The sequence below is a fragment of the Phycodurus eques genome, chromosome 13, assembly GCF_024500275.1.
Source record: "Phycodurus eques isolate BA_2022a chromosome 13, UOR_Pequ_1.1, whole genome shotgun sequence".
Lineage (NCBI taxonomy): Eukaryota > Metazoa > Chordata > Actinopteri > Syngnathiformes > Syngnathidae > Phycodurus > Phycodurus eques.
Genome location: NC_084537.1, coordinates 15,668,716 through 15,681,260, shown reverse-complemented (window position 1 = coordinate 15,681,260; position 12,545 = coordinate 15,668,716). Strand labels below are relative to the sequence as shown.

General features: G+C 40.0%; 1 protein-coding gene across 7 annotated transcripts in view; it reads left to right on the top strand.

Moving 5' to 3' along the window:
- Nucleotides 1-12,545, top strand: part of LOC133411247 (ephrin type-B receptor 1-B-like) — a 188,973-nt gene that overhangs the window by 72,251 nt on the left and 104,177 nt on the right. For all 7 annotated transcript variants that reach the window (XR_009769643.1, XR_009769642.1, XR_009769639.1 and 4 more), the window contains exon 3: nucleotides 8,497-9,178. Coding sequence is in view for 1 of the 7 variants with exons in the window: in XM_061693348.1 (XP_061549332.1) it covers nucleotides 8,497-9,178 (682 nt within the window). In the remaining 6 variants the exon portion in view is untranslated. The remainder of the gene's footprint in view (nucleotides 1-8,496; nucleotides 9,179-12,545) is intronic.

Sequence of the window (12,545 nt, the reverse complement as noted above, 5' to 3'; positions counted from 1 at the left end):
ATATATATTTATACATATATAAAACGCCATAGACTGCTGACGAATAGCATCTGTGTTGCGGTGTTATAACCCTTTATGAAATGGATATTTGAAAACAAATGGTAGCACAACAGATGTAGACAAATAATACTGACAAGTATATTCTTTATCCTTTGCGAAAACTGACTAATATTACTGCGGCTTACTGAGTCAGTCATGAAACTCTTCTTATGTGTGTCTCTATGTCTGTATTATACTGAATATGGATACTATGATAATATGGATTTGAATTACGGACATGGTCACGAAACAAATTAAACTTATATCTCAAGGCACCACAGTAGTTTACAATGACAAAATTTTCCCCAGCGAACCCATATGTTTACGTGTTGTTTCAGGGTTGAAACTACTAAGCAAAAGCTTTACTTCTCTGCCCTTACTGCACTGTACCTACAGTCCTTGCCACGGCTCCACTCTTGTCGGTTTGGAGTGGCCGGTTATCCCCTTCAAAACAATACAGCTTTAACAGTTGCGGGAAATTGCGAGAACATGCCTCATTGAATACATCAGTCCCATCTAGACATGCTAAAAAAAACAAAAAAACACCAAGGGAAGAGTGTGACGATCTCCTTCCTGTATTTACTTCGAAGCATACATAATATTGTGCTGTACAATGTTAGTCAAAACACCATGAGAGTCCATTTAATGGGCGGTGGCTCTCCTCAGAACTTGTCCCAGTCAGTCGATACAGAATCCTTACAGCAACAACCTCACTTCGATTATCGCAACCTATCCCCCTCTCTGAGCAGGAGAGGCGGGTGGGAAGAGAGAGCAGCAGTAAAACAGGCCAGAATCCAGATTTCAGGGTGTTAGTCAGGGCACTAGACTATACTAGGTTTGGTTTAAACAAATGCGAGAGTGTAAAAATAAGTTTTAAGTTGAGATTTAAACATCTACAGGTACTATAAATTCTGTAGTACCTTGCTGCACCTGGTTTTGCCAATGGAACGTGTCAATAACAAGTAGAGCCGAAGCTATGAAAATGGGCATTAGGTATGTATAATTTATCAATGGGTTTTATTATGGGCTGTGAGAAAAAGAGGCTTCATTAACTTTAATTTTAGTGCTTTTAATTAAAGGTCCAAAATTTAAGTTGATATTTAATCTTGGGTGAAATTTTAAACATGAAAATGTTTTTAATCAACCTTGCAGACTCGGCAACCACACATTAGGGCCTTCATTAGTTTGAGTGTCGATTACTGTAAAATGGCGGTCGAGGGAGTGGGTAAATGCATAGTTTAGAACCTAAATGTATTAATATGGGCTGGGCAGTAGAACCACATTTTCTGCAACTTTTGTCCTAACACCGACAGACAGATGGTCACAGTTCAAGTTGAGCCTCATCAAACTGTGAGACTATAATTATGGAGTGGCTGGTATCTGCCAGGACTGGGAATTTTTAAGACACCACCATTTCCTTTCCATCCATCACACTCAGCCGGGAGGAACTAGGCCTCCGATGCCCCTGCAAAATAATCATTCCCATGCAACTAGCCTGACACCAGGCCTCATTTAATAACGTAGCTGATCAGAAATGATAATAGCAATCATGCCTCTGCATATCTTACTGGCTGCAGTGTGCTTGTCTGTGCAAGTGTGTGCTCACTTCCAAAAGACGATGAACATGTGTCCCAAAGCTTGTGAGGCAACATAAGTAAATGAAGCGAGTCAGCTATTGCTTAATGTGCTTTATTGACTTCTAGGATATGACCCTAAGGTTGAAATGCAAATAATGTCATTATTCTGGCAAATTCTGAAAAGCCTTTGGCAAGAAAAAGGTATCTGCCTTATGATTACTGTCAGCGGTGAACTCTGTATAAAGAGCATCTTTCAGCAGCCTGTCCAATCCCTGTCTTGGCTTCTCGTGTTCTAGTACAGTTCACTGTCCTCCAGAGACCTTGGCCTTTACTAATGTGTCAGTGGTAATTTCACCTGAATGTGTTCCACTGCTTCTTTTCTTTCTCCAAATGGGGATCTTGTTACATATTCATATTTGCACGTGATCAAATACTGACGCCCAGTTAATGGTTCTTTGAACCGAAATATGTAAGGTCCAGTACTGGACATTATGGATCGGCATTTGACAACATATCTGTCAGGATTCAGGTTGCAAGTTGGACCCAGATGGAGAGAGGACAGGGAGGTGAGTTTGTGAATAACGGTTTATTGCAGCTCGGAAGCGAACAAAGGAATTCCCGAGAACTAAATCCGGGATTGGCAGGGTTCCAACGAGGATCGGTCTGGCAGGGTAGGAGTCCGTGTTGTCTGTGGGCCGCAAGAGGTGAGCAGTGGTTTGCAGGGAGCAAGGGCAGATGGCAGACTGGGGACAAAGAACAAGAATTAGGTAGAGGTAACTTCCTAGGTCTTCAGGAAGCAAAAAGCTAGGGAAGGTGGCTAGGCTACGAACTCGACGTAGAGCGTTGATAGTCTGGCGACGAGTTGGAGTCCCACATCGTCTTAAGAGCAGTCAGGTATAATTAGGATGACAAGGTGCAGCTGCTGGACTCCAACACGTCAACCCTGCAAAGCACTCATGACACACACACACACACACGGGTCAGACTCAGGGTGCTGAAACAGCAGCCCTGACAATATCATCGATGTCTTCAATGTTCAGAACCCCTTTTTCGATGCCAGTGTTTTATTGAGTATAATAATGCTGCCAGGAGTTGTGGCATAGCGGATTTTTATCTGTTGAGACTGAAAGAACAGAGAAATAGCACAGTTCATTTTGCCTCAATTTTTCAATTCATTCAACGCCGCAGAATTGACCAAATTATTAACAATTGGTTAATTCTACGTAAGTTTTTATAACGGCGGCACAGACTAAGGACAAGCAAGAATCTTATTATATTTTGGTGAGGTATTGATTAAGTTAAATATAGAGGAATTGAGTTTCACAGTTTTAGTCGCAATGACATCAATGGTGAAAACTGACAAAGAACAACACAAACTTGTTATTCAACACAAACTTCTGAATGTTATTGGCTTTTATACAGTATAACAAGACTCTGGTCATTTAAGTTTGTGTTTTTCTTCTATTCTTCACTCTTTTTCTTGACTACACCACTCACGTCTCTATCTTGGCAAGGTGTGACTGATCATTAAACGAAACATCAAGCGCTCGGTGTATCCATAACGTCTCCATCTCCTCACTAATGTCCATCAAACAGAGGAACCGTGATGAAACGCAATGGCCGCACTTAACAATCAGCGGCAAAGGAAGAGTGGCTTCTGTATCAATGGCAGAGGCAAAGCTATTAGCGTGGGTTTATTTGTTTGGTCAAAATGTGCGCAAAAAAGGCTTTCACCAGTGTGGGATTTCATCATTGAAAAAAAACTTCTGTGCTCTTTGTAACGAGACAAACATGTAATCACGATTAAAAATAAAATGGCACTTTTTAGTGCACAGCCCTCCACCCAAATTTAACCAAAGAGAGAGAAAAATAGTGGAGTGCTGCATGTGTGTTTGTTTGCTTGTCTGTATGTTAGCACAGCACTTCTTGGCTTATGAAAGATCATATAGGATGTATAAAATCAATGTGCAGAGCGATACCATTTTTAATTTTGGAGCAGCGTAGTGGTTACATCGTGAATCCAACGGCAAAAAGAGAAGAAGAATTCTTATCATGTATTAAATTATTAATTATTAACTCCTGGTTCATGAAGTATGATATTGGGAATAGATGGACAGGACTCCATCATTTGTATTCAGGGGCAGGGAAACAGTCACATATATACTCAAATTAGGAAAATGGGAACTAAATACTTTTATTCATATTTTGTCTGGATCTGCATCAAACTTTTTATAACAAAAGTTGGTTCTGATGCTGCATTTGAATGCCGATGACATCCGAAGACTCAAATAAAATGTTTCTTCAAATGAAGCCCTCAAACACCGCCTTCTTTTTTTCTTTTACGCTACTATCCTTCATGCCACTAATATCAGGTCATACTGTATGCTGTAGTTAGAACAGTATTTATGTACAGTATTTCATATCTCTTGCCCTCATGGTTGGCAGAGGAAAGGTTCAACTATTAATAGAGAAGTTATTTTATACGGAAAGAAAGTGTTAGTGGTCATACATGGCATACATCCTGTATTGTATTCTCTGTCATTAGGGTGTAATCCAGTTTCACGGTGTCTGTCATGACTACCACCAAGACAACATCCATATCTCATTCCAGCGGAAATGTAATCCAATACGCAAAAGGGAGACCAGCCACTGGTACAATAATGTCAGTAACATAACGATAACTACAGGCAATTTCTTTTCAGACCTTGTTCAACTGGAGTGTGTAAATGATCTATGCACGCAGTATAAAGCTGCACTTTTGGTGTGTAATGGATATACCAAGTAAAAATGGGGGAAAGAACCAAGTAATGCCATCATCAGTAAAGTAACAGGTGATGACACATCATGTTTTCTCATTTTGGTGACGCAATTGTGACGTAACAGTTCAGGGAAGATGGAAAAAGGAAACATTGGTAAACACCGGAGTCATATTGATGTCATGCTGCTGTGAAATTGAACATGAGCGCACCCGTTCTCACAAATACACCCCAGTCATTGTCATAGCAGTGGGAGATCACTTTCATTTTGCCTTCATGTTATTGAGTGTACGTAGTCAGGCGGTTTAAATTGGGCCGAGATCCGACACAGACACCTCCGCTCGGCATGAAGATGAAAATTCTAAGAATGACTTTGAAAATGAAGGACTCACATAACACGTCTGCGGATTTCTATGTTTTGATTTATGTCTAAACATTTGTGTAAAGGGGCGGCACGGTGGCCGACTGGTTAGAGCGTCAGCCTCACACTTCTGAGGACCCGGGTTCAATCCCCGGCCCCACCTGTGTGGAGTTTGTATGTTCTCCCCTTGCCTGCGTGGGTTTTCTCCGGGCACTCCGGTTTCCTCCCACATCCCAAAAACATGCATTAATTGGAGACTCTAAATTGCCCATAGCGTGACTGTGAGTGCAAATGGTTGTTTGTTTCTATGTGCTCTGCGATTGACTGGCGACCAGTTCAGGGTTTTACCCCGCCTCCTGCCCGATGACAGCTGGGATAGGCTCCAGCACGCCCGCGACCCTAGTGAGGAGAAGCGGCTCAGAAAATGGATGGATGGATTTGTGTAAAGGACAGATTTTTGGAGTTAAAATTTAATTTTACAGATATGGGCAGGGCAAGTAATTCAGATGCGCAAGTACTAATACCGATAATCGGAATAATCATATATTTTCTACCTGCAGACGCACAAATGTGGCGTGTAGTCACAAACTCAGCAGCGAGCAAATCAGTATTGTGGTCGTTAATCTGTCAAATTATAAAACAACACGTCCTCTGTGCGTAAACGCGACCAGAAAAACAGCAGCTGGATACAAACCTATGAAACATAAGAAAAAACTCCATTGCAAAGTTTGAACCCGCTTTGGAAATAATAACTAATATGTTACTTGCATCTGTTGACACAATGGGGACACCAAATATCCGTCTCGTTCATTATTTCATGGCCCAATGAGTTCCTGGACAGAATTGAGATGGGCATTATCACAGACGCCTCAGGTTCCTCTCCGTCGTGAAAGATGGTGGTCATTTGGCTCGACGAGAGTTGGTGAGGACCCCCTCCTCGACTGGAGCAGACGGGTGCAGAGGAGCCCAGGGGCCGGCTATATTAATGAACAGGCAGTGCTGAAAGGGACAGGTTCCTGTAACTCTGATGAATGGTTATTACAGTGAGAGGAGAGGAGAGGAGAGGAGGGGGGGCTGGAGTACTTGAGAGCAGCATTTGCTCAGAGGGAGCAGCACCTGGGGGGGAAAACTCCTTAATTTGCACCTCAGATTTCTGTAAACTCGTTTATCACGCCAGCAGTGTCACTTTTTTTTTTGTCCCTCACTATTCGTGGATCTTCATTGTTTTCTTGGGATGGATTTTCATTCCAGGGCTATGTGACCAATTCCGATTTTGGTCAAGTGCCTGAGTTTTTCAAGTTACGAACCATCGTCAGTTAGATATTTTTTGCATCGTGTTGCGAACCCAAATGTGAGGCACAAGCCAGCTTCAGTACAAAAGTACAGAAAAAGTAATGAACACATTCCTACAAGAGCTGCTGACGGCATCATGATTTAACCATTTAACAGCCAGCCAATTCTACTCTCACCAGGCCTGGACCTGCCTTTTTAAATCCATACACTCTCAAAGTCACAGATACTACAGTAGATGAAGTACAGTAGATAGAAGATGGTGACCCCAAATGGAGAAAAATAATAATGCAAAAATATTTTTTTATCAAGTTAATCAATTGGATAATTAATAGAATACATGATTGTAAAAATATTCGAGGTGCCGCCTTAGTTATGACTTACTGCAGGTATTATTTTTTTTTAATTAACCAAAGGTGTGTTGTTTGGGTAAATGTGTATAGGCAGATACCCAAATCATATCCTATTTTGAGGACATCTTATTGTGTGCGTTATTCTTTAAATTTATTTATTTAAAAAAAAAATTCCCCCTCTTCTTTGTCTCTCTTTATGTTGCCATAAACAATATCCTTGTCAGTCCACATGGGAGCAAAAAGATCCTTGGTAACCTTCTTCCAAATGTCTTATTTTATTTACCAATGTTAATCTCTCCAAGTCACAACATCTTTCAGGTCATTTAAATTTCCTCTCAGTCCTTTCAAATATTATTTTGTGTGTACTGATTGGCAAAATTTGATGGACAACCGGGTTTAATGCGTCTCAGTTAGTCAAAGTCTTTAGCTGTCCATTCGGGCAGCTTTAACAGCTGGAGCTTCAAAGGTCAGAAGGAGGAAGCACCAGGAGATATACAGTATACACACGAAAGGCGCATGAACTCACTGGAGGGCCACTTGCTTCACTGCAGACCTCATTAACTCCTCCTTGCCTATGGCTGTTTGAATTATTGCTGCTGGTGGGCCAGATTAATCTTTTTCCTAAAAAAAAAAAAAAAAAAAAAGTTTCTTTGGCAAGGCTAAATGCTATTATGTTATTACGGATCTACAGAAATAAATTTTTAAACCGTCTCCACTCACCTTTTCAACCCTCTGCCACCTTATATACTGTAAATGACATTGCGATTAAAAGTGGTCTCAGAGTTTCCCCTTAAAGCATATTTTCACACTGCCGTACGTTTTAAAACCAAGCAGCCCTTTTTTTCTAGTGCTTTGTCTCCTTCATTTGCAACGATTCCAAATGTTAATGGCACATTTTCATCATGATTTGGTGCACTCAGTGGATACCTCCCAAGGGGGCCGCTGTTGCGCGTCCAACATACTTTCTGGGTCACACCTGCAAGGAAAAGGCCTACATTGAGCTTTGCTTCTGTCTGCATGCAAATGTCTTCTTTGCTGCCATGTAGTCTGTCTATTTGTAATTCAGTAAAGCCTAATTTTGAATTTGTTATGCAGCACCTTGTATAATGCAACACCTGAGTGTCCCGCATCGTTCGCCATTATTGTTATATAGCAGCACATCCAAAGATCCTCGGTTTGTTAATATACTTTGGCTTTTTTTTTTTTTTTTTTTTTTTTTTTTTTTGTTAAATGGTAAATTGAAGTTTCTTGTTAATATTGCACTTGAGTAAGATGTTAGAATAACAAGAAACATTACCATATGTAAGGAGATAATGGGAGACATTTCAGTTATAAAAATATAAAAAAGAATATTTTTTGAAGTTATAATACGGTTAGTTATTTTCTACTTATTTTATAGTTAAAATATGGCTGGTGGATAATTTGTTGGATCATGGCCGTGGTGTTTATTGATTGTGGCAGGGAACAAGCTAATCTTTAAGCACCTTTCAGCATCTTTACTAATGCTCAACCTCAGTGATTCTCAAAAGTGTGGTACTAGTACCACTAGTGGTATGTGAGCGCTTTCTTATGCTATGCGAAAGAGTCACTGACAAAGAAATTTAATTAGTATTAAAAGCCAGGCCTAGTTCTGTCCTAACTACTGTAAGCCTTTTTGCATGAACTGAGAGGCGAAACATCTTCTAAGACAACCAGAACAGTCCAGTTGTGATCGATTCAATGCTCTGAGAATTAAATGACCTTGATTAATGACAATATCCAAAGGCAGTTCAGTTGTATTTAACGTTTTATCACCATACATTTGCATCTAATCTTTAAAAACAGTTTGTTTTTAAACTTCTATGTAGATACAATTCATTTAAACTTTTATGGACAATACATTTGAATTGACTCATTCTTTAAGCACAGTTTCTTTTTTCTATATTTAGGTGCAGTGTTAATGTTCAAATTGTGCATGATGCTAATGTGACTTACAATAATATTAAATATACTTTTTAGGAATAAAAGCACTGCCTCTTTTTTGATAAATACTTGTGCCTACTATGCTACTGTATTTTATATAAATTACCAAGTTGACGCTTGACAATAATGTATTTTTTTAAATTTATTTGTTTCCTTAGTGGGAGGAGGTGAGTGGCTACGATGAGAACCTGAACACCATCAGGACGTACCAGGTGTGTAACGTCTTTGAGTCAAGTCAAAACAACTGGCTCCTCACCACCTTCATCGATCGGAGAGCGGCACAGCGCATCTACGTGGAGATCCGCTTCACCGTGCGCGACTGCAGCTCCATCCCCAACGTGCCTGGCTCCTGCAAGGAGACGTTCAACCTTTACTACTACGAATCTGACGCTGTCATCGCCACCAAAGGAACTGCTTTCTGGATGGAGGCGCCCTACCTCAAGGTGGACACCATAGCTGCTGATGAGAGCTTCTCACAGGTGGACTTCGGAGGGCGCCTCATGAAGGTCAACACGGAAGTCCGTAGCTTTGGCCCGCTCTCCAAAAACGGCTTCTACTTGGCCTTCCAGGATTACGGTGCCTGCATGTCTTTGCTGTCAGTCAGGGTGTTTTATAAGAAATGCCCGAGCGTGGTCCAGAACTTTGCAGTCTTTCCAGAAACGATGACAGGCGCCGAAAGCACCTCCCTGGTTATTGCCAGGGGCATTTGCATTTCCAACTCGGAGGAAGTGGATGTTCCAATAAAGCTCTACTGTAATGGAGACGGGGAGTGGATGGTTCCAATTGGCAGCTGCACTTGCAAGGCAGGCTTTGAACCAGACAATGGCAATGTCTGTCGAGGTAAGTAATATTTACAATTAAATATATAAAAATATGATGTAAACTCTCCAACCACCTTTTTATTTTTATTTTCATAATGTAGTAATAGCGAAGCAGTGGAAATGCAAAGGCGTTCCGCCTAAAATGCTGGTTGAAGTCTTAGATTCTCATGGATTTCCTCAGGAATTTTCCCATCCATCCATTTTCTGTACTGCTTCTCCTCACTAGGGTCGCGGGCGTGCTGGAGCCTATCCCAGCTATCTTTGGAATAGAGGCGCGGTACACCCTGAACTGGTCGCCGGCCAATCGCAGGGCACATATAAACAAACAACCATTCGTACTCACATTTAGAGTGTTCAATTAACCTACCATGCATGTTTTTGGGATGTGGGACGAAACCGGAGTACGCAGAGAAAACCCACGGAAATTTTTCCATTGCAAATAATAGAAATACAAAAATCAATTTCCACGTGAAACTGTCATTGCATAAAATACTTGATACAGGCATTGTAAAATACTTAATTTGTCAATACTAATAAATGTAAAAACGTCAAAAGATGATAAAGGCATAATGTGAAAGTCAGTTGACTTTTTAGCATTTTAAATTAAATTTGAGTATACTGTCAACGGAAACATGCTAACCCTTTAGCAAGCAAAAGACAGGACGAGCACGACGAGAGGTACAATTTAATGAAACCTTTCACGCAAGGAGACAGTTCAAATCCAACCTGATGGCTCCAATAAGTGTTTGGCTAGTCGTCCCTAGGCAAGGTCATACAGTATATGTCACACACGAACAGGCAGGTAACATTTGCCTCGTGCAACTAGCGCCCCCAAGCAGACATTTTGATTCGTCTCACAGCAAAGTGATAATACAATACCAGAGAGAGAGAGAGAGAGAGAGAGAGAGAGAAACGAGGTCTAGTTTCTTATCTTTGCAATGAAATGTAAGATTATATGAGGTCATAATTAAACATGAATACATTTTAAAAGTGAAAAGGCTTATCTTTTTCCAACATATACATTTACCACATTAATAGGAAAAAAACAATACCTTTAATTCAGTTTAAAATGGTAAAATGTTGAGAGCTTGCTGAAGTAGAATCAGTCAGATGGTGTCTTACTGTTTTTTTTAAATTTTTTTCATTGTTTTTTTTAACAACTGGTCTAATAAATTTGCTCAGCACTCTAACAGGTTTTGCAACTTTTGAGGTGTATTTTTCATGAAAATGTTGGTCAAATTCCACAATGTGTGAAATTACCAAGTGTGTTCCATTTTAGAGATTCCACTCCATGTGGTTATTCTTCATTTTCTATAATTTATCACAACCAAAAATTACAAAGTTTGACCTGGCCTAAAGCTTGGGAAGTACAACGAGCCTGCTTTCTTCAATGCTAAATGGAATGTAAACGAGGCGTCGACGTACCCTGTATCACTGATTTTCTTCATCTTAGGCAAAAAGAAAGCTGAATTGATTGCGTTTCACCTCAGGCGTACTTGAAAGTCACATTAGCATTGATTCTTAATCTGCAGTCAACGACGTCCATCTGCGCAGCCTACGTTACAGATGGCAGGACGTTTTTTGATTTTACCTCACTGGTATGTGAGGAAGTGTCACATTCCGAGGGTGGGATAAAACATAGTAGCATGGACATAAGGCTGAGGCTAATCTGTCTTTTTGGTTTCAAGTTTCAATGCTGTCTCCCACTTTGTCCATCCTTGAATGCTCCACACTGCTATCTTCCTACATTCACATACACATAAACATAAAGAAAAATATTTGCTGAAGACATGTGGTGGTAGGAGTAGCTCAAGGCGTCTCACGGTATGGCGTATTATGGGTGGGCCTGCCTCTGGCGCTTGGCTGTGCAGCTCAGATAAGATGGATTGATGCACATTTGCTCTGATCAATAAACATATGAAAAGTGCCACATATCTACAAAGCACATTTTGCATAAAAGTATAAACTACAAACATACACACATATACACTACACGGTTCCTTGATTAAAGCGAAATGACTTTCAATTGAAAAGAAGAAAAGTTACCTTCATGCCACTGCGTGTTAATTATTTCATTTGGTTTGACTTAATTTCAGGGGTGACATTTATGTCAAGAGTAGGGAATTTTTCTGTTGGCACTGATGAACCAATTGAAATTCATTTTAGTGAACTCACTGCCAAGTAATGATTTTACAAGATTTCCCTGCTGAGCGACTAAGTCAACATTCTCGGTGTAATCACGTCTCATAGAAAGATCCTTCCAGCACTGGATACAACTATATAAATCTAATAGATGAGCAAAAAAAAACCTGCCTTTGTTTAGATAATGCCGATTACCGATAATTGTTGATTCTCAATATTTGTATTATTTTCTTTGCAATAAGTAGTGGTAGGAAAGAGCTAATATTTTGGTTAATAGATGTGGTAATTGAGGTCTAAAAACTATCAAACATCCTTCGACTTAATTATAATCCTTGCAAATTTTCAGCTTTGATCATATCAGATACACTGATACACTGAAGGGGCCCCTTGTCAACCTACATTATATATTAAATGATATGTACAGTTATGGACCAAAATTTCTATTGTTTAAGTGAAACAATATTTTGCACCATTTTAAGGGATCCTGATAACGACGGGGCATTCTACTGGGGAACAATTTGGAGAAAAACAAATTTTGAGAAAAAGTTTGATTTTTATGCTGATTAAAACTAAAATTGGCATGATGATTCCAAAATTGCAGTCAGTTTTTATTCTAGCGCGTCAAGTTTTTTTTGTCCACGGCTTACCCTCCAGATAAGCAAAATTCCACTGATTAGCTGTAGTAAAACTTGCCAGCTGATTACGAATGGACTCATCTACAGGTACTTGGCAACTTGTTTGTGCAGTCACAATTGAGACGTGGTGAGAGGTGTGTGCAGGTCCCAGTAGGTCAGTACTTCCAATATCTGCAAACAGAAAGCTAGCATAGTAGGAATTAAGAGGATTTGTGTTGGGTTTTCTCTTAACCTTGTAACCATGGGCATACCGTTCTAAGTTCTATTTCTTTTTTATGCAGTTTTTTTGTTTGTTTTCAAAGCTTGTAACTATTCCATCTTAATGTTTTATTTACATAGGTATATATTTCCTTTGTTCCACTTTGTTCAAAAAGATGACGTGATCGAGAAAAACTGAGATCAGTTTTGGATTCCGCACACAAATTTGTTAAAAAAAAAAGCTGTCAGACCTAACGCACCAGAAATTGTGTTCCCCAGTGACATTGGAACACTGGATCTGGATCTAAGTTTGGACATTTCCTTTGGTCAAACTGTGAAAAACATGTTCCCTTGTCAACATTCTGGCCCTAGAATGCCCTTTTCTACCGCCCATGTGCAACTCACCTTCAA